This window comes from Erithacus rubecula (assembly GCF_903797595.1).
Source record: "Erithacus rubecula genome assembly, chromosome: 3".
Taxonomy (NCBI): domain Eukaryota; kingdom Metazoa; phylum Chordata; class Aves; order Passeriformes; family Muscicapidae; genus Erithacus; species Erithacus rubecula.
In genome coordinates this window covers 139,628,079-139,655,474 of record NC_136689.1, presented here as the reverse complement: position 1 = coordinate 139,655,474, position 27,396 = coordinate 139,628,079, and the positions used below count along the sequence as shown (strand labels likewise).

The following is a 27,396-nucleotide window of genomic DNA, read 5'->3' as shown; positions in this document are numbered from 1 at the left end:
GGAACCAGGCAGGGTTTGGGTTCTGCTTCCAGGGAATAAGGAGCAGGACAAGAGGAAACAGCCTCAAGTTGTCCCAGGGGAAGGTTAGATTTGATTTTAGTAAAACATTTGTCACCAAAATGTTTGTCAATCATTGAAACAGAATGCCAGGAAAGTGGTTTTGATCTGTGCCCATCCTTCCCATGCAGATGAGACCAGAGCTGGGGCTCCAGGGGATTTCAGGGGAAAAGTTGGGCTTGAAGCCATTCCTCAGTCTGCACTGACCAGGACATGGACATAAACATGCTCGTGCCAACTAGGGAAAGTATTTTTACAGCACAAAAAAACAATGTAATAAACAATGTCATTGCCTTGCTTTGGGAAACCTGGTCAAGGAAAGCAGCAGGAGCAAGAGAGGGACTGAGAGATGGAGGGTGAAAACAACTGGGGAGAAGACAGAAGGAAAAGATGGCAGGGGGAATAAAGCTGAATCCCTGTTGTGTCTAAACTATCAGACATGGAGAGTGTGGGATTTTCAGAAAAAGGAAAGGGACAGCAAATCCAGCTGAAAACCCAGCATTTCTCCCCAAAAGCAAGGCTGGCTGTTGTTTTCAGCCAGGAAGAGAAATTCACAGCCTGTCCCAGCAGTGAAACCCCTCCTGGGCAGGGAGCCCCTCCTGCCTGACTCACAGGCCCCCAGTGCAAATGCCAAGGAGGAGAGATTTGGAGTTTTTCTGAGTCTACTGCAGACAGACACTGCCACTGTCTAGGGTGAAATGCTGGCCTTGTCCTCACACCCTCTCTCCCAGATCTGAGGATATCTCAGACATGCCTGGAAGAAGTAAAACACAGCAATTAAAAAAGATTAAAAAAAAAAAATAAAAAAAAAAAGGGGGGGCATGATAGAAATAGAGCAAAAAAGAACAAGATGTTCAACAAAAGAATTGGAGAGCAGCAGCAAGACAAGCAGCACTCCTCCCACCAACTAGACATCATGAAAATGGAAGAGAAAGAGAAGAGAGGAGAGGAGAGGAGAGGAGAGGAGAGGAGAGGAGAGGAGAGGAGAGGAGAGGAGGAGGAGAGGAGAGGAGAGGAGAGGGAAGAGGAGAGGAAGGAGAGTGGAGAGGAGAGGAGAGGGAGAGGAGAGGGAGGAGGAGAGGAGAGGAGAGGAGAGGAAGAGGGAGAGGAGAGGACGAGAGGAGAGGAGAGGAGAGGATGAGGAGAGGAGAGGCAGGGAGGAGGCGGAGGAGGGGAGGAGGACGAGGAGACGGAGAGGAGCGGAGCGGAGAGGAGAGGAGAGGAGAGGAGAGGAGAGGAGAGGAGAGGAGAGGAGAGGAGAGGAGAGGAGAGGAGAGGAGAGGAGAGGAGGAGAGGCGAGGAGAGGCGAGGAGAGGAGAGGAGAGGAGAAGGAGAGGAGAGGAGATGGAGAGACGAGAAGAGACGAGAGAGTGAGAAAGAGGAGGAGACGAGAAGATGAGAGAGAAGAGAAGAGAAGAGACATGAGAAGACGCAGAGAGAGACGAGAAGAGAAGAGGAGAGAAGAGACGAAGAGAAGAGAAGAGAAGAGAAGGGGAAGTGGAAGGGGAAGGGGAAGGGGAAGGGGAAGGGGAAGGGGAAGGGGAAGGGGAATGGGGAAGGGGAAGGGGAAGGGGAAGGGGAAGGGGAAGGGAAGGGGAAGGGGAAGGGGAAGGGGAAGGGGAAGGGGAAGGGAAGGGGAAGGGGAAGGGAAGGGGAAGGGGAAGGGGAAGGGGAAGGGGAAGGGGAAGGGGAAGGGGGAAGGGGTAAGGGGAAGGGGAAGGGGACGGGGAAGGGGTAAGGGGAATGGGAAGGGAAGGGGAAGGGGAAGGGAAGGGGAAGGGGAAGGGGAAGGGGAAGGGGAAGGGGAAGGGGAAGGGGAAGGGGAAGGGGAAGGGGAAGGGGAAGGGGAAGCTGGATTCTTACCAAGTCAAATCTGAGTGTATGGAGGGAAAAAGAAGCACTGACATAAGACACACTAACAAGTCAATTCACATCTCTCATTTTGTGGGAGCACAGGGTGCCAGGTATTCCCCAAATACAAAGTGGCCCAACCTCTGTGACCTCCAGGAATTCCAGTCTCCCAAAAGGAAGCTCTTGTTTGCCACAGTGGCTATTTTCTTATTGTACATAAACATGAACTTTTTATCTCTGCCAGGATGTAAATATGGCCTGGTTTCTTCTTCACTAATGAGCAATAAATGTGAAAACCCCAGAGAGAAGAAAAAGAATTGAAAAACGACTGAAAACACTGAAATTGTGTTAACAGATCCAAAATTCAAAAGCACTTTGGTTGAGCAGCAAGACTATAAAAGGAGAGGTATGAATTGACAATATGACTGAAGTCTCCAAATTACATTTCAGAAAGCACACACACACACACACACTGCACATCCATTCCCCCCAGGTATGCACATCCTGTATATTCTTAGTGATTTTATTGTTGTTAGATCCTTGCTTGGAATTATCTGTGTATTGTTCAAAGTCCCAGCCATCTGGCTACAGTCTGGCTGCTAAAGCACTTCAGGAAAAGCAGCAATCTCCTCTTTCCCCACCTGCTTAACTCCTGCAGTACCTGAAATAAATCTGAAAAAAATGACTACTAGAGGAATGCAATAAAGGGTTTTTTGGGGTTTTTTTTTCTGCTGCATTTTGTCATAAACTCAAGTATTTTGCAAACTGTGTTTTACAGCAAACCCTCTTTCTAAATCTCTGCTTTACACCACCTTGCAGAAGTGAAAATAATAATAAAAAGGAACTCAGAGGAATGAGTGGGTGATACAGAAATCTTATTTTGTGCAGCCCATCACTTTAGCTGCCTCCACACAAGTGGAAAAGTATAGGAGGTCTGAAATTTCCAGACTCCCAGGACTGATTTTTCCCTTCAAAAACCTCTTTTCTAGAGGAGAATGGGATGGTTCCCAGTGGTCTTTCTTCTACACATCTTCATATCCAACAGACCTGTTTTACATGCCAAGTTCAACTCAAGTGCTATTCCCAGCCCCAAAAGATGGATTTATGACTTTAAAAATCTTCAAATGGATTTATGACTTCAAAAAAACCTTCTTTACATAACTTTGTCCCTCTACTTTGCCAGCTGTATCCCTGTTTCCATTTCTGTGTCTCTGTTAGAAGAAAAGGAATAGAGAATATTGTATTTTTTGCAGCATGGCTGTGATCAACTCCTCATTTTTGTCCTCTCCACTAAGGACCTGAGAAAAGCATTTAGGGGGGAAAAAAAATCCCCACCTAATCAAATAATGCTCTATGTATTCACATGTATGGAATATTCTTTGTCTCTCTGAAAATCCATTCCCAAATCTCTGGGTGAAGATTTCAAAGCAAGGAATGGCCAAACACACAGAAGTATCCATGGGAAACATTCCACTTTACCACAAAAAAACCAACCAAACAAAAAAAAAAACCCAAAAAACAACAAAAAGAAAAAGCCAAACAAAAAAAAAAAAAAAAGAAAACAAAACCAAAAAACAAAACAAAACAAAACAAAACAAAACAAAAAAAAAACAAAAAAACCAAAAAAAAAAACCTCAGAAACACCACATTGGTTGAAATTTGGACTATCCACACCCACACCTGCATCATCAGGTACCTGGAGATCTGTGAGATCTGACCTTACAGAGATTCTGAAAATAGGATGTAAGATTCAAAAAAGCCCATTGGGAATATTTTAATCCTGTTACTGTACCTCTCAAAAATCACCTGCCTACCAATTCAAGCTTGATTTCCACTAAAAATATTGGCTTTGGAAGGAATTAAAGAGTTTTTAACATACATGTTAAAGAGGTTTTGTCATCTATGTTTGTGTCAGCTGTGTCTACCCCTCCTTTATTTACAGAGGGGAGATTTGTATGTTCTGCAAATAAATACATCCATAGAGTAGGGCTGCAGGACAAAAATCCACACCTGTGTTATCCAAGGGTGACTTTATGGTGCTTGCATTCCCAGTTCTGTCCTGTTGGTGCTGGGTATTGAATTATTGAATTTTTTAGTTTATTTTTTTTTTCTTTGTTTTTTTCCTTTTTTTTTTTTTTTTTAGTTAGCTAAGGCACTGCTGCTGAGATCAGACCTGAGCCCTGGAGAGACAGAGAAAGCTGAAGACACAGCCATTAAAAGAACTCACTCTCTCTCTCTTGCTCCAACCCACAAAAAACTTCCTGAATTTACCATCTCTTCAAAATAAAAAATGCTTTATTGTTTAATATTATTCATTTTTTATGCTTATGAATACTTTGCTCATTAAATAAATGTTTTTCTCCACTTTTCTTAAATCTTTTATTCCTGAACAAGTGATGGGAAACAGTGCAAAATTTTACACTTCAAAAAAAAATCATCCCTTTAAAAGTTCCCTTCTACATTTGTCCCAAACAAAATGTGTTTTTTCAGTGTCTCCATCCCCATTTTCCTGGCAGAAAGTAATGCCATAAAACTCCACTTGCATTTTCAAAAATGAAAATTCACTCAAAGAGGATTCTAAATTCTTTAATTTCTAATAAATTAATAAATTCTACATCCCTGAGAATTTAATTAATTGGATAATACTAAGTATAGGAGGGGAAGGAAATAAGAAAACAGGGAAGTTAAGAGATTTTCAGATGGCCACACTACAGAGCAGTGACAGAGGTGACCAAGACATGGATGTGCTCTCCAAAAAATCAAAGACTTGGTATGCTGCAAGCTGCATTCCTGCACAGAGATTTTGCTGGTTTATCTATTATTACTTTCCATATTAATATTTTTAATACAAATAATGTATTAACATCTCAAACATGCAGAGTTTCATCTCAGCACTCACTGTCCCACAGACAACAGACATGTTTTTTCTTTCCTAAACTTTATTCTGGTTTTAGACTTTTTGGATTAATTCCCTTTCACAGCCAAAACACCAAGTGGAGATTCAGAAGCAGCAAAAACAAAAAAAAAAAAAAAATTCTGGAGGAATTCAGTTAAAATCAAGTTTGGTTTTCAGCCAGAGATCAGGGTGAGGTAGCACAGTCTCACCTGGACTAAGAATCTGAGCTGTGCCAGTGGCTGATTCACACCTGGAGAATGATTGGCACAAAGCAAATTCCTGCCAGAAACCACTGTAGCTCTTCCTCCAATGCCCAGGAATGTTCACTGCCAAATTTACCACACAACAGTGGAGGAGACAGAGCATTACTCTACATGGATATCCAAACTAGGACAGACCAGGCTGAATTCAATTTCAACCTCATTTCATTTCCTGATGAGGACATTAACAAAAAAAAAAAAAACAAAAAAAAACCAAAAAAGTAATCAGAAAAAAAGACCTTTTAGCAGCTATAAGGGCAATAAAAAGTGTCAGCACCTTCCCAAGAAGGAAATACAACATGGAGTAGATAAAGCTGTGTTAGAAATGACAGTCTGTTCCTTTTCCAGTGAAGTTTGAGATTCTTCCATTCATATTGTAGGAAAAGAGTTGCAGAGCCCCAGGAAAAATGCTGGCTGGAGTATTTAGCCTGTATGGATGCTGATTCTGCTTCCTCCCTGGAGAGACAGCTCTATGAACCAAACTGGGATGCAACCACCACCCCAGACACTGGAAATATTCCAGCAAACCAGGAATAAGCTCTGATTTCTGCTCTGCCCCTGATTTCAGAATGAAACCATCCTGGCAGCACATCTGCCTGGCACAGCAGGACTGGGAGCACAGGGATGTGCAAGGACAGACAGCTCTGATGGGAAAGCAACCAGCTGCAGAAGGGCTGCTCCAACCTCATCCCATTTCCCATGGATCCCCATCCAGATGTTCATGCAGCAATCCTACTGCTCAATTTCAGCTGTATCTTCTTTCAGGTGGACTCTTTTTGTAGGCACAGATCAAGAAAAACAGGCTTCACATCCTATCTATTGTCACAATGGAAAGAACAGGATGCAAAGCACAGGGTGGAAGTCCAGTGGTGTAGGAAATGTTGAGGAAGCCTTGCAGCACTTGCAGGAATTTCCTAAGAGAGCCAAGCACTCCCTTATGGCTTGTTGGAGAAGTGCTCTGCTCTTCTAACCAGACAAGTGCTCTCCAGAAACTGAAAAAGTTTCAAAAAAAAGCACAATAGGATTCAATCTACAGAATTAAAGAATCTTGGAAGCATTGATCAGAGAATCACAGAATGGTTTGGGTTGGAAGGGACCTTAAAGATTATCCCATTCCAACCCCTCTGCCCAGGCTGCTCCAAGCCCCATCCAACCTTGCCCTAAATATTTCCAGGGATGGGGCAGCAACCTGTGCCAGGGCCTCACCACCCTCCCAGGGAAGATTTTCTTCCCCACATCTCATCTAAACCTTCCCTCTTTCAGTTTAAAATCACTGATGTCTTGTCCAGGTCTGAACAGCTTAAACGAGCTGGTACAAAGTTTGAATGAGGCAGTAGCTGAGTTTTATTTTGTTAATAAAACTTCTCTTTCCTCTGTCTCCAAGACAAAGAAAAGCTTTTGAAAGAGCAGCCAGAAGGAAAAAAAAATCTGAGTTAAACACATTTCAGGAGCTGAAACTAAAGCACAGGACAGTCTCTTCTCCTTTAGGAAAATATACCCATGGGAAGTGAATCCCAGAAGGGCAGGTCTGGGCACACACTGGGAAAATAAAAAAAGCACAAACACATTAATGGAATTACAGAATCATAGAATGGCCAGGCTTGGAAAGGACCTTGAAAAACACCTGGTTCCAAACCTCTACAATGGGCAGGGACACTTTCCACTGGATACTTTCCACCACAACATTCATTCTGCTCTGCTTTCCCTACCAAGGCACCTCTACCCACACAACCAGCTGGCTATGGGCAGAGGATCTTCTGAAACTGCTTCTAATTCCACTGAAATTGAGTGGAAAATGAAGCAAGCTGTTCTGAGATGTTCTGATATTTCAATGCATCTCTACTGAAATGCCTAAGGAAAGGTGAGTAGCTTTGATTTCTGATTTTTTGTCAAAGACTGGGACTGCCAGCATGAGTTTTATATGTTTGCATTAAAATTGCTTTGGATAAAATTAGTAAAAAAAAAAAAAAAAAGTTTATTTTTACCCAAGAGGTTTTTGGATTGGTTTGTTGGTTTGTTTGGTTTGTTTGTTTGTTTTTTTTTCCTGCTAAGAAGTTGCCAGCTCACCCTCACATATTTCATTAAAATACTTATTTATTGCAATGGTGTGTTCTGATTTTGCCAGTTTTATAAATAAATGCATAACCTCTTAGAATTCCTGAAATACTGAAATTATAGCAAAACGTTTATTATAATGTTAAAAGTGCCAGAAGGGATAGGGCAGAGGTTTTCAAAACAAACAGTTTCAAAGTCAATTTGTGTATGAAAGTTAATTCTCCTGGCAATTCCTTTTGCTATAAAACATGCTGTTCATTATCCTTTAATATGTTTTCTTAAGTTTAGTCTTATTAATTCATTAAATCATTGCTAAGATCTCCATGAACTGGATTCTCACATCTAGTGAGAATGGACTAAGAAAATAAATAACTTTTGGAAGTTTTGCACAATAGCAGAGAAACAATATGAAATAATTCTGTAGATATTACAAAAATATTTTTGGAGTTGTCCAGTGAGAGAGATCATGTAATTATGATTTTTTTTTTGTATTGTTTGCACTTAGACTCTAACTTGCACTTTATTAATGACTTAAATATGACACCCAACTCTTCAACTTCCGTGGGACCATAAATTCAAGAAAATATGATGGGACCAAAGACTTAGAAGCCAAAGTCAATCATTAAGACTTTCAGAAGTGTTTTACACAACATTTGACAATCCACTTTTGTTTAGAGCTTTCTAAATTAGAGACAAGTAAGGAAGTAACCTTGGAGCAATATTTGTGAACCCACCTGAGCCTGACAGAAAAAAGGTGCTGCAGGAGGTCACATCTCCAGTTCTTCCTTCTTTGAAGCTTGGTCTTGATGATCTTGGAGGTTTAAAAAGACCTGTTAATGATTCTGTAATTCCACACTTGACAGACTCCATCCCAAAAGCACAATTTGCTTAAATTACTAAATGTGATCTGATCCAACCCTTCAGTTTGAGACTTCTTCCTTTGAAAAAAATCACTCTTAATATTGCATAGTAGATTCAAATCTCTCAAAAAAATTCAACAATTTTCTTCTTGCTTCCTTGTTTTTTAACTCTTTCTAGCACTCTTTGCTGAGGACATTAAATGCATGATTTTGGATAATGTTCCTGTCCTGGGGTGACTTTATGACTTTTCTCCAAGGAAATCTTTTCCTGAACAGATGGGGAATCTGGTAAGCATGAATCTGCTTTCTAGAGGGTCCCCTTTGGAAGTTTCCTCCCAAAATTTGCCCTAAACCAGGACAGTTGCCACAAGCAGACCTGGATCTCCACCAAACCCTCTGGACAATGCCTTTCACTGCAACAACCACGGGTTTCAAATTCCCTTCAGCAAAGCTTTCCAAGTACTGGAATTAATTTAAGAAGCCAATGCAAAACCAGAGCAGTGCTGAGACCCTGACACAGCAAAAGGATTAACCACCTGCTCAGTGTTAATTAACCTCAGGGGATTCTTTGTGTGCTCAGGAGCTGGTTCTGTGCCTCAGCACTGCAGTACTGAGATGTGGAGCTGGCAGGGGATTCCTGGGCAGCGAGGCCCATGGTGCTCAGGCCATGGTGCTGATTTGTACCTGAGTTTTTGAGTGAGTTTTGTCCAGAAAAAAGAGTTTCTGCCAGCTCCATCCCACCAAGGGGCTCACAATCCTCTGGACAATCCTCTCCACAATCCGTGGAGCACATGAGCTGTGTGACTCTGCCAAACCTGGAGGTAACCATAAACTCCATGGTGTGTTTTTAAAGACAAATCACTCTCCTGAGATGCTAGAAAAAGAGGAAAATAGGATTGGAGAGGACAGAAGGGTGGTTCATCTGCAAGGAGGAGGTTTGGATTGGATATTTGGGACAAAGTCTTCACAGAAAGGAGCAGGCTGCCCAGGGAAGAGGCTGAGTCCCCATCCTTGCAGGGATTTACAAGATGTGGTACTTGGGAACATGGGTTAGTGGTGGACCTGGCAGTGCTGGGTTTGATTTGAGGATCTCAGAGGGCTTTTCACAGCTAAACAATCCCATGACAATCAGTGACAGCACTGCCAGCACTGGCACAGGACTTTCCACCCAAGAGCTGGTTGGTGCAGGCAGGTGAGTGGTAGGGATGGGAGAATGTGGTGCTTTGCAAAGAAAATTATAGACCTGATTCCAGGAAAAAAACAAAATGCTAGAAAAAATCATTTAGCAATTGCTAAGTATTGAAATTATAATTAGGTGATTTATACACAGTGAACAGTGCCAAGGACAACTTGCAGGGACCAATCTCATTTTGTTCAGTGACAAGATAACCAACCTTATCTAAACAGGGGAAAGACTCACATGTGATGATTTTGAGTACAGCCCTGGCCAGAGTCCCACACAAAATCTTCAGGAGAAACTGAGGGGAAAATGATCTAAATGAAGTCACAGCCAAATTAAGCACTGACCCAGCAGTCCCTTGAGCTCACCTGGAAGCAATGCACTGCTGGAATATAAAATTAACCTCACCTTTTCAGAGCTGGCATTTAACGTCCAGGTTACAGTAAGGTTAATAAAAGCAGTGTTAAAAAATTCCTGTCTTGTGGCATTTTAATCCAAGCTATTTAAATTCCTTGACCTATATGCCTCCTTGTGTAAAGCAGGTTTTGTTCATTTTCCCCACAAAAAGATGGCTTTGGGAAGGCAGGTTGAACATGGTAGAGAGTGAGAGGTGCACACAGTAAGAATCCAGAGTTTAATTCCTGCTGCTGTACAGTGTTTGCTCTCTGTTTATCTTAGACATGTCACATTACTTAAAAAATGATACTTCTGAAGTCAATATTTTCAATTTCAGGTTTACACTCAAAAACAAAAAGAGAAAAAAAGAAAAGAAAACAAACAAAAAAAAATCCCCAAACAATAATTTTCTACTACCTGCTTTCTAATTTGTCCATGCAACACCAGTGCCCAGAGAAGCTCCTACAAGGAAACAGGGGAACATGGGGGTTTACAATGATTTTGAGGATCAGAATGAGGATATAAAAATCAGATGTTGGTGGAGGAGGGTGTAACTCCCAGCTGCAAAGCAGGGTCATGGCTTATGCCTCCACCTGCTGTGGGGCAACCAAACCCCCAAAGTTCTCTACTCCAGGTAATCCTGGTGGTCCTGCTTGTGACACACCTCAGGCTGCTCCTTGGTTAAGGCCACAGAACATCTGAGTTCTGCTGAGCTTCTCTCTCCCCTCCTAAAACCTGCCAATATTAAAATAATATTAACAATAATTTAAATAACCACAAACTTGTTTTTGTTTTCCCCAAGAAATCCTGGATATCTACCATCAAAACTAGAGTCTGAACTAGAGATTTGTCCTAAGTTACAATATGCCCAAAGGTTTGTATTCTATCATCATCTGCTGAAAGCAGGTGGGGCAGTGATTCTGATCTCTGTGGAGATATCCTCTGCTAATGGGCCAGCTGCTAAAACCAGATGGGGCAATGTTCTTTATCTTCCCACTACCCACCCTCCCTCCAGGAGATATCTCCTGTTAATGGCCACTGAGTCCCAGTGCATGACTGATAAAATTACATCATCCCACTGGGAGCTGCTCCAGCCAGGGGAAGGAGCCAAGCCTTTCCTACCTAGATAAAAACTGAGATTTGGAACACCAAAGCAGCCCTCACCCATAGATTTCCAGAAGACAAGAGCTACCAGACCTTTCTACAGGATCACTGCTTCAACAAGATCACTTCATCTGCACTGCTACCACCACCCTGACCACAGGGGTGTCAGGTTGTATTCTGACTCTGTCAGTGGTTTCTCTTTTGTACTATTGCATGTATTTTTATTTTTCCTTTTTTTTCCTAATAAATTGTACTTCTGACTTGGAGTCTCCCATTGGTTTTGCTTTCAAACCACCACAAGTTTTCTGTCACCAAGGTGTCCAGAGCAAACCAAACTGCTGAAATCATTGCCTCTGGATCCTCCCCAGATTTTGCAGATGGAGTCTGTGGATGTGTCTAATTAGGCTGGTCAGCACTGTTAAACTCCACACATGGCCTGGGGATGGATCTGAGTCCATCCATCATCACATCAGCCCAGAGCCAAGGGGATCACCTTCAAGTAATTAAACTTTCCCATCCTGGCAGAACATTTGGATGGAGCATGGAAGAAACAGAGCCAAGACAAACAGATGCATAAGCACAGAGGAAATCCCCATGGCAGGATCACCCTCCATTAAACAAAACCAAACTAAACCTAAGCCCCCTTTTCTTTGCTCTCTGTATTACAGATGAAGCAGTTCCACCCCCAACACCTTTATTGCTTCTGTATCTCTGGGTTTTCTGCTGCATAGTGAATATCACCACTGCACCACTGTTGGACATTTACCTGCAGGGATATCTGGCTTTATTCATTTATTTTTTATCTACAAAGAGAGGGAGAGGTTTGCAGCACAAACAGAACATTCCCATCCCTGCTGAGAGCAGAGACACAAATGCTGGTGGGAAGGCCATGCTCCTTTGTTCCAGCCGCACCATGATCTAATACAAAAGGCAATTTTTCTTAGCAAACCATTGTCCAGAAGCAGGAGAGAGATAATTAGTGTTGCATTACCCTCTCCTGGCACTTAATTAATAGCAGTATTTGGGGATACTATGACAAAGGGCTTCCAATGTGTCCATCTTCCATGGCAAAGGGACACAGGTTCAGATGAGCACAGAACAGGATCAAGGAATGCCAAGTTGGAAAGGAACCTCAAGGATCATCTGATCCAACCTTTCTTGGCAAAAGCACAGCCTGCATAAGATGGCCCAGCACTCCATCCAGATGAACTTTAAAATTGTCCAACACTCAGGAATCCACCACTTATCTGGGAAGATTATTCTAAAGGCTGATTGTTCTCATTGCAAAACATTTTCCTCTTGTCTGAGTCTCTGATAATCTACCCAGGAGTAAATAACTTACACTCAATACCCCACATCTTCTCCAAGTGAAAAGAGAGTCTTCATCTCATTTGCAGCCACCCTTTAAATGCTGGAACACTTTGAAAAGGTCTCCCCTAAACCTTCTTTTCTCAAGGCTGAAGGAACCCACCTCTGAGTGAGACACACAGAAAGGAAACTTCTCCAAGGTGCTTTGGCCAATGCAAATTCCCTCCCCTTGCAATCTTTTCCACAAGGATGCTTAGCAAAGGGACCAACCAGTTTTGGCTGGCTGGGAAAATCCACACTGGAGAACCCTGGAAATGTGTCCATGGCAATGCCACTGGGCAGAATGTGAGCAAACCTGGAGGGGAAAGCAGCACTCAAGTCTAAGTTATATTTCAATGTATCAACAAGCTCTGCTGGGCTGTCAACACACCATGGCAATTTCAAAAAAACCTGAATTTTCTACCCCAGCTCCTCTTTGCCATCCACAAAGGGTGGCTTCAGCATCACAGCTCCAGTTGCCAAGCCATGGGCATGCTGGGCACAATAAGGGATCTCTTCAAATATTTAAAGATTTCAAGTGTCTTGAGTTATTCTGTGAATTTGCATTAAAAACAGAAGTTCTTTCATACAGCACAATATTCATTTTTTAAAATCTATGCACTGAGATTCATCATTTGTCTAGTCCACGTTTCAATTCTCTTTTCCTACATTTCTTTGATTGTGCCCCAAGTATCCCATTCTTCCTTGCTTTTATGCCTTTAATTTTGCCTTGCAGAATAGCCTAAAATTACTATTTACAACTGAACAGACAACTCATACTTACTTCAATACCTTCTTCTGTTCAAAGAAAAAAAAATCAAAATCAAGCCCAAATTTGCAAGAAGACAGAAACCCAAGAGAAACCTCTATTTTTATTTTTTTTTTTTTTTTTTTTTTTTTTTTTTTTACATATATACATATTCCCATGCAGGGAGAATCACTATTTGCAAAACAAAAAAATGTTTCCCAAGGAACATTTGCAACCCTCAAGTCATGAACACCAAATCAGGCTGTGTTAGTGAATGGCCCAGCTGAAATTAAAGGCAAGTAGAGAGAGGGGTGACATTCTTCTCTGGAGAAAAAGGGAAAAGAGAGCCCTTTGCCATGTTATAACAGCAAGCCAGATCCAGGAACAAAATGAAGGATATGTTCCAGATAAAAAGAATTGCTCAAAGCCAGACTAGATAAGCCCAGATCAGCCCTACAGCTGGTCTGGCCTCTGCTTAAAAAAAAATGACACAAAGATAGAATCCATGGCCATTTGCAAGCCACTTTTTATGGTTTCAGCATTTCCTGAGTGATTCTTTGATCCTGTTTGCCACATCCAAATTTGTTTCCCAGATTCAAGCAGCTTTCACAGCAAAGTTACCCTCTAGGAAAGCATTACATCTTCCCATCTACTCCCACCATCAGCCTTCCCTAGAAAAACCATTGAGATAAACTTATTGTAAAGGTGATGGGAAGATGAAAAAATAGACAAGACACTTTTAAGAATATTCTGCATTTTTCCTTCTGGTCCCCCAAAATTCCTCTAAAACCCTCATTAGTGCTGCTCTCCCATGTTGCAGCCTCAAATCCTGAGCATGGTAAGATGTCACCTCAATCACACAAATCAAACTGAAAAAGTTTGGGTTTCACCTTTGAAAATCAGTGTCAGAAATGACCCCTGGTGAGGGTGTGATATTTATACAGCAGCCACAGTGAACCTGAGCAAGCCAAATTTCAAACTTCCTCAGGGAGCCAGGTGGAATAAATTACAGCAAGGGATGGATACTTCACCTAGAGGTTGATAGCCTTGTCTGGAGGGGCCTCCAAATGGGTTCCTGCTCCCAAATCCACTCCCATCAATGGATCCATAAGACATTTTCTGGAGAGTGATGGAGGCGGGATTACACTTCAAACCTAAAAAAACCAGAAAAAAAGACAGGCACAGCCCTGTTAAAAGCCAGTTAAACCCCAGTAACCTAAGAAAAAAAGAGGACTGAGAAGGCAAATAAAAGATACAGGGCAATCTTCAAACTTCAGGATGCCCACCTGCAAAAAAATTAAAAGCACTAAAATCCAGGTGTTGTGGACCACAAATGATTTTGAGGGCAAGCAAGTCATTTGACCTCACTCTGTCTTATTTTCTCCACTGATAAAGGACAACTTTTAATTCCTCACTGTTCACAAAGTGCTTTGAGATCCTGAGCTGGAAGGCAAAGACTTAAGCACTCGATCAAAAAAAGGTGATGCTGTCTTCTGGAACATTACCAGTACACAGCTGGCTGGAGTCTATCCATCACACTGCAGTTCTGATGAGCTCTCAAAAGAGACAGTTTGCTGCTATAAGCTCCTGGGCCTCCACTAGAAATATTGGAGCAAGAGTTATTTTGCCTTGCTGGTTAAAAAAAAAAAAAAAAAAAATACCTGCAAGGCCTGAGGTAGCAGCAGCAGAATTAAATAAATGCAGCAGTAAGACAACTTCTTCCTCCTTCCCACCTCCTCATGCACAGAAATGCCTCACCCAAACATCCTCCAGCATTTCAACAGTGTCCCAGGGCTTTGGTATCAAAATATTTCAGTTCAAAAGCATGGAGATGATGGCAGCAAAAGAAGAGACGAGATAAAGGTGCTGTATTAGATGGGAAATGAGGACCAAACCCAGCTGTCACTTTCTTACACCAAGGCTATGAAAAAACCACCTCAAACTGGTGTTTCTACCACAAAAAAAAACCAAAAAAAACAAAAAAAAAAAAAAAAAAGGTTACAATACCAAAAAAATAACAACACTTTTGGTGTGATGGCAGAATAAGAATGGTTTGGGGTGGCAGGGACCCTTAAAGGTCATGTAGTCCAATCCCCTTGGCCTTAAATGTTTCCAGTAATGGGGCATCCTGGTCCAGTATATATATATTATATATATATATATATATATATATATAATTTTAGTTTATATATATATAAGCTAAAATTCTTCATTATATTTATTCTGTATCTACACTTTTTTAATTTAAAACCATTGTCCTATCACTGCAGGTGCTGCTAAAAATTCTTTCCTCATTTTCCTTGTGCTAAGTATTGAAAGGCCACATGAAGGAATCCCCAGAGCCTTCTCTTCTCTGAACACCCCCAGCTGTACAAGCCTTGCTTCAAACACCTTGGTTCATCTCTCTGATCATTTCTGTGGCTTCCATGGTTCCAACATGTCCATGTCTTTCCTGTGCTGAGAAGGATGTTGGGGTGTTAGGCTGGATGACATGAGCTGTGATGCTTCCTTCTGGAATCCACATTCCCTTCTGGATATTCAAATTTCTGATCTTCTGGACATTCATTTTCCCTCTGACATGCAAAAAGCTGGGAATGGCCTCCACCTTCTGTGGCCCATGACCACATGTCACACAATGTTCTCATTGATGGGTATCTCAGAAAGGGCTGGAGTCTCTTTTGGGATGCACTGACACTTGCAGCTTTTCCTTTGGTTTGTCCTCCATGGAAAGCAAAGCACCAAAAAATCCCAGTTCTGTGCTGGCCTCAGGCACCTGTTGTACTTCATTCTCCTTTTTTTTTCTTTTCTTTCAGAGTTTCAAAACCAAGCAAAAAAAAAAAAAAAAAAAAAAAAAAAAAAAAAAAAAAAAATCACTCACCATGCTCCCTTAATTGGGCCAGACACATGAAAGAGGATGAAAGTGCAACTGCCTTGAGAGAGCAGTGGTTGGGAGATAAATCCATTAAAAGTGGAGAAAATCCAGAGTGCAGCTTGCCCAGCCAGCCTCAGTGTACCACACACACTCAGAACTGGCTGCAGATGCCCCCAGGCCAGAAATCCTTCATTTTGGAGAAACAACCTTCAGCCCAAACTTATGAGAGCCAAGCTGAGAGAGCCTGAGCAGCCAGACAGAGGGTGAGGGTGTGTGCTGGAGTGTCCTTCAAGGAGACAGAAAATGCAGCAAACAAGAGGAAACAAGCAGCAAATTTGTAAAGCAAGGGTTTGAGAGACCCTCAATAGCAAAACAACCCATCCTGCCAGCCCTGTAAAACTGCAAAGCCATGAGCTCCATGGAAATACACCCTGCAATTGTACTTTGTCCCAGGAGACCTCAGAGCAACTTCCAGCAGCTCATGAGGGACTGCAGCAGAGGTGGAGAGGGAATTTTTAGCGCATGGAGTGATAGGACAAAGAACAATGTCTTTGAACTGAAGGAGAGTAGGTTTAGATTGGATATTTGGAAGAACTTCTATATTCAGAAGATGGTAAGACCCTGGAACGGGTTTTCCAGAGAATTTTGTGGTTCTCCCATCCCTGGAAGTGTTCAAGGCCAGGCTGGACAGGGCTTGGAGCAACCTGGGACAGTGGAAGGTGGAACAAGAGGATCTTAAAGGTCCCTTCCAACCCAAACCATTCCCTGATTCTGTGGTGTCTTGGTGGAAATTCTTGATCACAACCACTAAAACTCACAAGAATCAGTTGAAGATTCAGTTGGGAAGTCTGTGATGGATTTGGGAGCAAACCTCAGCTCTCCCAGGTCTCAGGTGAGCTCAGAACTACAAACTAAACCTTCACCACAAAATACAACCTGAGAAACTTTTACCTGGGGACATACGGGCACTGGGAAGACAGTTATGAGAAAGTCTTTGGGCAGAGATAAGGAATTATTTTCTTTATCTCCCACAGTTTAAGAGCACTGCAGGGATTTGGGACAGCTTGAAAACAGCCCCTGTACAAAGATTTTTCCCTGACCCACCCTCTCTCTTTAGAGATAAGCAAGTGGAAACATTTCTTGCCATGACTTCCCCAAGGCCACAGACAACAAACATGGAGTGAAAGTTTACACCCTGCTGGAAAATACCTTGATTACATGGGCAAGTGTTGTTTTGGCAAACAGTGAATGCATCTATTTTTTCTCCAACAGAGTGGTGTGAAAGGGGGAGAGAAGGAGGGCTTTTAGAGCACTCCAAGTGTTTGATGTTGATTTATCATTTTCAGTATGTGTTTCCATTTTAAAGCTTTTTTCTCCTTGTAAGAGAGGAAAAATAGAAAGAATTGAAAATGAAATATTTTGTTGTAGCTTAACCAACCTTTTTAGCAGCAGCCACCTCCCACCTCATCCAACCAAGCTATTGAAATATCCCTCATTCACACAGCTCTGGAGGCAGATTCTTACCCCACAGTAATATATTTACAGGAAAATTTAAGAGCAGATCTAAATGCCTTTAATTTGATTGGCAATAAAAGCATTTCACTCTCCATCCCCATGGCACTTTGCAAGTCTTTTGTCTACTGCTCCTCAGGGAAACTTGTCCAATTTACTGTGAAGGCAGTTTGTACAAATTGGAACAAGCATTTCCCAACATACTAGACACAGATATAAAAAAGAAGAGAATAAGAAAGAAGGGAGAAAAAAATTATCACAGCTTTATCTTCATCACCTGAAATACAAATAAAACTACACCCAAGCCAGACTAAAAGGGGCATGAATTTGTATTTTAATGAAATCAAGTACTTCTTGCTTTGTATATCTTGTAGAACCCAATCATGACATGACTAGAATAATAGGATGTGGAATCTCAAGGAAAGAGTTGGTCCCTACCTCTTGGACTAGGAAAGATATTGGCAAGTAAAACCATGCAGGCAAAATTGTTCAAGAGCTCTACACCCATCAGTCTCCATTCAGAGACACTTGGGTGGGCAGCATTAGTGATGGCAATGAAAGGTGAGATTTCAGCACGGAGGAAATAGGTTTATTATTATTATTTTTATACTATTACATCTCAACCATTAAACTGTTCTTATCTCAACCCACGAGCTTTCTCACTTTTACTCATCCACTTTATTTCCATCAACCTGCTGGGGATGGTGGAGGGAGGAGCTACGTGGAATTTATTTGCCAGCTGGAATTAAACCACAAGAGCACTTCAGACTATTTATTTATTCATATTTAAAGTTAAGATTGGCTGAGAAAGACATGAGCTGGAACATTTCTTTTCCAGACAATACTGAAATAAAGTGGGAAAAGGAGGAGAAACATGTTGGAGCAAATCCACTGAGGGATCATAAAGAGGGTTAAGGGATGGGAGCACCCCCTGTATGAGGAGAGGCTGAGGGAGCTGGGGCTCTTCACCTGGAGAAGAAAAGGATGTGGAGATATTAAGGTGTATAAATATTAGAGGGAAAGAAGCAAAAATGATGGAGCCAGACTCTTCCTGGTGGTGTTCAGTGACAGGACAAGAGGCAAGAGGGATGGAACACAGGAAATTCCACTTCAAAAAAGGAAAAAAAAAAAAAAAACAAACAAATAACCAACCAAACAAACAACCCTGCTTGTTTTGAGATTAGAGTGGCTTTTTTGCTTATCTTACTGGGTTTTGTTTGTTTGCTTGTTTGTTGGGTTTTTTTTTATGGTGAGAGTCATCAAACACCAGGCTGCACAGAGAGGCTGTGGGGTCCCCATCCTTGGGGATATTCAAGCCCTGAATGATGCTGTGCCTGAGAAACCTGCTCCAGGTGACCCTGTGCTCTCAGGAGGGAGCTGGACAAGGTGACCTTCAGATGCTCTTTCCTACCTCTGGGATTCTGCAGTTTTCCTCCTGTGATACCTGGAACATCACCAGAGCCATTCATGGCCCTCTTGGCAGACTGGAGGACCCTTACTGTGCCTATTTACTAAACAGGTGAAGAAAAAAAGAAAATTGCAAGCTCACTTTTTATTTTCTTTTTTTTTTTTCCTTTTTTTTTCATTTCCTGTTGAAACAGTGGGATAATGCCACTGAAAGTATGCAAAATGACAGCCACTATGCAACTGGCAAGAAGTCACATCAAACCAAGCTTCAACTCTTTACAGAAGTTAGCAGGCAGTGGATGCCTGTTGTGCTCTCATGTTTGCATGGCCAAAGAAAATTATGGGAGGTGCAGTTTTTTGGGTTTTTTAATTGAATTAGAAAAATCAAAGAATCACAAAGCATTTTCTGTTGGAAGGGCCTTAAAAATCTTCTAATTCCAGCCCCCTCCTATGGGCAGGGACACCTTTCTCTATCCCAGGTTGCTCCCAGCCTCATCCAACCTGGCCTTGGACACTGCCAGGGATGGAGCAGCCACAGCTTCTCTGGAAAACCTGTGCCAGAGCCTCAGCTCCCTCACTGTAAAGAATTTATTTCTAATACCTAATCTAAACTTACTGTCTTTCATCATTAAACACTCCCAGTGGACTGTTGCCATAACCAAAGAACAATCTGTGTGGTGTCCACCAAGCTCTGCTCTCCCCACATGCATTTTGAGCAGTGATCTGGGTGGTGGAACAGGAATTATCCTCATCAAACAGCACCTAACAGGGAGTCAGAGGACAGCTCCAGCCTCCAGAACAATCTTAACAAACCAGAAGTAATGTTCAACAAAAAAAATAATAAGGCTCTGCATAATCCAGGCCAACTGCAGGGGCTTGAATTTAGAAAGAGCAAACAAGAGCCAAAGAGGGTGGGAAGCTGCTGTACAGAGAGGGATGGATGGATGATGGATGGATGGATGGATGGATGGATGGATGGATGGATGGATGGATGGATGATGGATGGATGGATGGATGGATGGATGGATGGATGGATGGATGGATGGATGGATGATGGATGGATGGATGATGGATGATGGATGGATGGATGATGGATGGATGGATGGATGGATGGATGGATGGATGGATGATGGATGGATGGATGATGGATGGATGGATGGATGGATGGATGGATGGATAGATGGATGGATGGATGGATGGATGGATGGATGGATGGATGGATGGATGGGATGGATGGATGGATGGATGGATGGATGGATGGATGGATGGATGGATGGATGATGGATGGATGGATGGATGATGGATGGATGGATGGATGGATGGATGGATGGATGGATGGATGGATGGATGGATGGATGATGGATGGATGATGGATGATGGATGGATGATGGATGGATGATGATGGATGGATGGATGGATGATGGATGGATGGATGGATGGATGATGGATGGATGATGGATGGATGATGGATGGATGGATGGACGGATGATGGATGGGTGGATGATGGATGATGGATGGATGGATGGATGATGGATGGATGGATGGATGGATGGATGGATGGATGGATGGATGCATGGATGGATGGGTGGATGGATGGATGGATGATGGATGATGGGTGGATGCCAGAGAGTTCAAGCTGAACATGTTTCTGCAGTGACACTTCCTGTAACAGTGGTGGGCTGTGCAAATAGGATTGCAATCTTCCCAACAAAAGAGGCAAACCTTCTGCTTGACCCCACACTATGGATCTTCAGATGTGAGCAACAACCTACAGCAAAGACTTTTGTCAGAGGCTAAAAAGAGTCTGGAGGGAACTCAGAGAGTGACAACAGGTCAAAAAATCATAACCTGATAGGAAAGATTGAGTAAATGGGGCTGTTTTTCCAACAGAAGGGAAGATTGATGGGAAGACTTAATTTTTCAATTCTGAGAGGCTGCTGCAAGGAGACAGGGAAGAAAATATTTTTTCGTGCATTTTGGGCACGACAAGAGAATAGATCCAAAGCAAAGCTGCAAAGATGAACTGAGACACCGGGAGAGCCTATGAGGATTATAGAGTACCTCTGGGAACAGACAACATGGAGAAAGGTCTTCCTGCACCTGGAGGTGACAAAGCCACTCAGTACTGGGTCCAGCTCTGTTTAACACCTTCATTGATCACCTCAGTGATGGGGCAGTGTATCCTCAGCAAGTTTGCCTGTCCCACCAAACTCAGAGGAGTGGCTCCAATCCCAACCCAGCCTGGCTGTGGACACTTCCAGGGATGGGACAGCCACAAATTCTCTGAAACACCTGTGCTAGGGCCTCACCACCCTCTGAATATAGAATTTCCTCCTAATATCAAATCTAAGCCAGCTCTCTTTCAGTGTGAAGCTATTACTCCTTGTCCTGTCACTTCAGTGCTTGTCCCCAGTCCCTCTCCAGCTCTCTTGGAGCCCCTTTAGGCTCTGTAAGAGGCTCTGAGCTCTCCTGGAGCCTTTTCTTCCCCAGGCTGAACAGTTCCAGCTCTCCCAGCCTGTCTCCAGAGCAGAGGGGCTCCAGGTCTCTGATCTTCTTTGTGGCCTGGACTCACTCATGCAGCTCCACACCCTTCTGATGTTGGGGGCCCCAGAGCTCCAGGTGGGGTCTCACCAGAGCAGAGCAGAGGGGCAGAATCCCCTCCCACATCTGCTGCCCACCCTGCTTTGGATGCAGCCCAGGTCAGGGGTGGCTTTCTGTGCTCCAGAGCACCACTGCTGGGTCACCTTGAGCTTCTCCACCAGCATCCCCAAGTCCTTCTGGTCAGGGCTGCTCTCAATCCATTCTCTGCCCAGCCTGTGCCTGTGTTTGGGGTTGTCCTGACCCAGGTGCAGGAACTTGCACTTGGCCTTGTTGAACTTCTCTGGGCTCCCACAGCCCCACCTCTCCCTCCTGTCCAGGTGTCCATTCCCAGCTCCACCATCACCTTGATGATGTTGAAGAGCCTTCACTGGGGGCTGCAGAATCACCAGTGATGATGACACATCACTTCTGGCTGACCCACCTGAGATATACTTCTCTGAGAATTTTCACCTGAATAAAGTCCTTTGACTGACCAGCCTGACCTCCATAAAGAGCTTGCAGGTAATTTCACATAAATCATCTTTACCATCATCAACCCCTGCAGGCTCTGGTCATCCCAGGTCACCTCTTTCTGTAAGAGCCTCCCAGAGGCTCCAGTTAGTGAAGGATCAACCCCAGCCACTCCATTAAGAGACCTGTGTCTTCTCTCTTTTGCCTTTTTTTTATTTTTTTACCTTTTTTAACTCCCCTCAGATGAACTAAACAGATTGCTTTTCTCTCATTTGTCACTGGGAGATTTCTTTACACAGGAACCACAAGGAAGAATACTCAGCATTTCTTTATTTTCCATACTTTTTCATCCAGCTGCCTCCACTTCCCTGCCTGTAAAACTGACAGAGGCAGAGCTCTCCTGTTGGCAGAGTACCAGAGGCTCACAGAATAATTTGGGATGGAAGAGACCTTTTAAAGGTCATCTAGAACACCACCCCTGCAATGAGCAGGGAGATCTTCAGCCAGGACTAACTTGGTTAATACAAAAGTTTTTTGAAGTTATGAGATCAAAGGGCATATTTGCAAATCTGCCTGCTTAGGGTTGACTTGTGTCATAGAAGTGCTGCTTTTCAGCTTCTTTCCTTAGGGTTTTTCTCAATTATTAAAACCAAAACTCAATAAACCCGGAATTTACCTGAAAAAATGTGTCATTCCTTTTTCTCACAGAGAATTTATGAACAAGCTCTGCTGTTGAATCACCTTGTTTTGCTTTGTTTTGTTGGGTTTTTACTGAATGGTTTTAGCTTTGAGTTGGTGCCATTGCACAAATCCCTGAGTGCCTTGTAACAAAACTGCCAGAGGTCAATCAGAGTAGCTGGAGGGGATGACCTTCTTCTTCCTCACCCTGAGCCTTTCAGGTAATGCATTCCCTTCTGGGTCTTTTGTGCAGTTTGTAATATTAACGTTGTGCCCCTGGGTGCTTTGGGCAGGCAGGGAGAGGAGAGCAGTGCTCAGGAGTGCAGAAATGCCAGGCTGGGGCTGCTGGGGAGCAATGCAGCCTGCAGCAGGACTGGGACTGCAGCAGTGCAGATATTTCCTCACACTCTGCTTCCCAACTGAATTCCAAAGCTGATGGAAGGTTCTTGGAGGGTGAAGTCATCTCTGTCCCCACTGCCTGAGGACCTCACTGTCTAGCCTAGGCTGACAGGACACAAAATACGACAACAAAGAAACAACAACAAAACCCCTAGGGCATCATATCCATGATCTTGTACAAATTAAACAGACTTCCAGAAGCTTCTAGAGACACTTCTGTGGTGCTTGAGTGGCGTGACATCACCGATGACTGTGAAGAGCCTGACTCAACCCCTTGACCTGTGCTCGTCTCCCCCTCCACTGAAGTGCAGAGCAAAGCAAACACCCACAGCCTGAGGCATCTGGAGTAGGTGCAAAGTAAAACCAGATGAGATTATCTCAGAAATGAGCTGTTCCTGTTCTCCTCTAGATTTGCTGAGAAACATTGACCAAATTTCTCTTTCTGCGTTCTTCCTCGTCAAAGTCCACATTTGAGGGAAGCACCTGATCCTTCCCAGTGGATTTAATTTCACAGGGTCAGAGACAGCAAGATAAGACACCCACAGCATTTTATGGAGATATGCACTGAGCCACAAACAGAGGCAGCTGGTTCACTGTGCCTCTAATTGTGATGACACCAAGAGCTCTGGCTGTTTTCAGCACATCTGATTGCAGCCTGTGCCCAATCTCACTTTTGCATCCATGCAAAGCCAGCAGCAACAATTCCTGTCTAACCCATTCTTCCTTTCATCACTCAGTCATCCCCAAGATTTGCAGGTACCAGCAGGTAGAACAGACCCTTTCCTGTCCATCAAAAGGCACCTCCAACCCCAGCAAGCTCTGGATGCCTCCACCCAGGACCTGCTGTTGATGTCAGAGGGCTTCAGATCTGTCAGACTGACATGAAACATAAAAGAGAAGGAAACCATAAGCAACAGAGATGGGAAGGGATGGATGCAAGTTGTCTGCACACATTTCACGTTGCACCAATGTCTGCACATCAGACAGGAAGAACAGAGGCAAGGAAAGCAATCTGGAAGCTCACTGCTCTCCTTTCATGTTAGTCCCAGTTGCCACTTCAATAAACAGACTCTCCTTCCACATCTACCTGACTGCACAAGAGAACAGAAGACAGGCTTCAAATCCTGCTGTGTGGCACCAGAGACAGGCTGGCCTTAGGCAAATGCCAAGAAGAAGGGCTGGATGTGTTTTGTTTACCTTGGGAATCTCAGATTCACAGACCCTGCTGCTCCCCCTGCTTTAAGGTATGCAAACTTCTTGAGAGCAAAACTATCTGCTAGAAAAAGTCTTTTATCAAAAGGATCACAGATGCCACGGAAAGATGGATTCCTTCCACCCTCAGAGCACAAGGCAGCACTCCCTGAGACAGGCTGGTTCCCCAAAGCAGCAGCTGAGGGTGATCAATGACAGTGATGGCACAAGCAAGGCAGCCCTCAGGAGCCAGGTACCTTCACTGCTGGAGAAGAAATCAGCCCCCCTGATACTGAGGAGTTCAGATCAAGAGAAAAGGAGCCTCCTTAGTCTTGGGGAGACCAAAGATCTTTTGGGCACTGAGCTGTGTGTAATGTTTTCTGCTCTTCCAGGCCATAGCATGGCAGTGCTTTCATGACTTACTGCCAGGTCACTCTGAACTCATTTTGATCAAGATGTGATGTCACCCTTCCTATTTTTTTTTAAATGACATTAATACAACAGTTAAACATTTTTTTCTGACTCCTGCAGAAGATGATCTAGACAGCTTCAAACCCTGAACTGCCCAAGTACAAAAGCTCCAAAACTCTGTTTGCTTCTACCCTCAAGGGTCTTCTTTCTATTTTTTACCTGTATTGCCTTCTTCTATTTGCTGTTTTGTGCCATGCTGTCTACTTTTTGTGAACCTTGCATTTAGAACAGTCTTAATCTATCCATATGCTAGACAAACACAGAAGTATTACATATTTCAGTGAACAGCAAAATTAAATTTCCAGTCAGTTCAAAATCCAGGTTTCATCTGCCTTTTCACTGGTTACAAAAGATGAATATTAATGTCTATTTGCTGTAATAAAAAACAGGGAGGATGAACACAGGAAAGAGGGAATTGGTGTCTAGTTTGCTACTCTCACGTTAGAGTAAACTTATTAATTATAAAAGACATGCACGCATGGATGGACAGAGACCAACTGCACCACACTAGGTCAGCTTAACAAAATTAGAAATGGCATTTATAAATTTATATTGGATTTCAACAGAATAATGAAAAATGCATCTGAGGATGGCAACAAATTCTGAGTCCTCGGGAACATCTTGATAGACAGAGCTGCAATTGCCTAGGGGAGGAAGATGCAGGGCAAAATGGGTGAATTAATAAAGTAATAGATTCCTAAATCCCAGGATCCTGCTCCCCCATCAACAAACACAGCTCGTTTCCACTTCCCAAAGAGGAGATATTGCTATTCAAAACACACAATCAGAATATGCTCTCACCTCCACCAGTGTTCACTACCAGTCACATTACAAATAAACCTTGCAGAAGGATAAATGAGAAGCAGCATGGTCTGGTGAGGACACAGTGCACAGTGGGAAATAAAGATTCTACTTCTACCTTTGGCTGTGACTCATCAAGAGAAAGAAAACAAGTTGGTATCTTCATTTCAGGTTTCCTACCAAGACCAGGGGAGAAGATCAAAGTCAGTTTTGTCCAGTGCAAATCTAATCAAAGATCATTCAATAATGATGGACAAGACTTCTAAGATCATTGAGTCCAACCAATTACCCAACACCACCATGTTCACACCTACCAAACCCCCAAGGGCCACTTGCACAAGCCTTTTGAACATTTCCCTGGCTGGTGATTTCACCACCTCCCTGAGCAGCCTGTTCCAGTGCCTGACTACTCTGCTGCTGAAGAAATCTTCATGAATCATAGCCCAGAGTCAGCAGTGGCTGTGAGCCAATTTTCCTACCAGACTAAAGTGAATTTGCTAAAACACTCACAGTGTGCCTGCCATTGCACATATTTGAGGAAACACAACCATGGTCAATTTTCCAACTCATTCAGTTTTGCCACAACCTCTCACTGACAGAGAACGTGGTTGATCTCTTAATTATTTCAAGTGCCTCTTAATAGCCCTCCAATCTGATGTTCACAGGACTTTCTGCCTGTGTTTTTAAACAACAACCAATCTCCCTAAGCCAGGAGGGAAGGTGAGCACTGTGATTATGTTTATTTCAACTTTCCCTCTCCTCATAAAAAAAAAAAAAGAAAAAAAAATTAAAAAATGTCTGTAAAGTAAAGGAATGCTCCACAGTAGAAGTAAAGTCATGGGGAGACAAGGAATTGCTGGGGTGGCTTGCAAAAAGGCAACAAGATGGATACTAACATGGACTGAAGAGGAAGGAGCAGTAGAGAAGTTTCTCACCACAGACATTCACCAGAGGCACCAAGCAGAAAAACACAGCAACAAATCCTTGGAAAACACTCTAACAACCAACCCTCATTAGCTGGGGATGCTCCAGGATGGAGCTGAGCCTCCTGCCACAACTCCTGCCTGCAGCAGAGTGTGGTGGGAGAGCTCAGGATTAGCACAGCAAGAGAAAAGAGATTTCACCTCTTTGAAGGCTTTACAGGACAGGAGGACAAGACAGCCAACACATCTGGACATGTAAATATGTGCTGTCAAAGGAGCTCGTCTTCTCCAGACCAGCTGCACTCACAAAGCATTTGTGTGACAGCAGAGACAGCTACCAGCCTGAGGCAGCCTGTGGAGAGCTAAATTCATCCCCTTCCCATCCCTCTTTCACCCTAATGACAGATATTTTGGGGCACCCTCATGTTGAGAAAAGCATCGCTCAGGTCTGCTCTGACACAGTCTCCAATCAGTTATGAACCAGGGACCCCAAAAAGCCCCATTTCAGCCAATTTCCCAGTTCTCCAGGCACTGGAGGACTCCTTGATGCTGATGAGCTCATGTAGCACATGATGGCACCAAAGGGAGCAGAGAGAAAATGAGAAAATACCAAGGAGGAAAAGCAGCTCTGCCAAGCCCCAAGCGAGCTGAGGCAGAACAGCTGAGAGCAAACCCTGAACAGGGCAGAGGAGTTCCCCTTAAAAATGCAGACTGATGGTTTTTCCACCAAGAAAGGATATTTCTTACCCTATGGACTGTAAGTAAGATCCTGGTGAAGGCAGGACACACAGTGTGGGGTGCATTTGTGGAAATGTGGGTGCCAAATACCATCTCAGGTGTCCTGGGAGGCTTGGGTGGGGCTGGAAGAGCTGGCTGGTGATGAACAGCCTGCAGGGCTGGCAGGAGAGTGGGAAACAGCTGAAAATTGAGGCACCTAAATAATATTATTTTTGGGGTTGGAAAAGATCTTTAAGATCATTGAGTTTGGTGGGTGTCTTTAGTGGCTTGACTCAACTTAAACAATAGGATCCACATTTGAGAATTGTTTCCTCCTGTCCTTTATAACCATCAGCCAGGTTTTTAACTGGTATTTTTTGACTCAGAAAAGACCTTTAAGATCATTGGGGAATCATGTCTCCAGCTGCCACATCTATACATCTTTTAAATTACCCCAGGAATGGTGACTCCACCACTCCACTGTGGAACCTGCTTGAAAAGCCTTTTGGTGAAGAAATTTTCCCTAATAGCCAATTTAACCCTCCCTTAGCACAATGTAATGTTATTTCCTCTTCTCCTATCACTTGTTACCTGGAAGAAGAGACCAACCTTCACTTCTC

The 27,396-nt window shown here is 43.3% G+C and overlaps 1 protein-coding gene across 1 annotated transcript in view; it reads right to left on the bottom strand.

The window, feature by feature from the left end:
- TSNARE1 (t-SNARE domain containing 1) overlaps nt 1–27,396 on the bottom strand; it is a 378,445-nt gene that overhangs the window by 337,336 nt on the left and 13,713 nt on the right. Inside the window, exon 2 of the mRNA XM_079302793.1 lies at nt 13,786–13,908. Within this exon, the coding sequence (XP_079158919.1) occupies nt 13,786–13,870 (85 nt within the window). The 5' untranslated portion in view covers nt 13,871–13,908. The remainder of the gene's footprint in view (nt 1–13,785; nt 13,909–27,396) is intronic.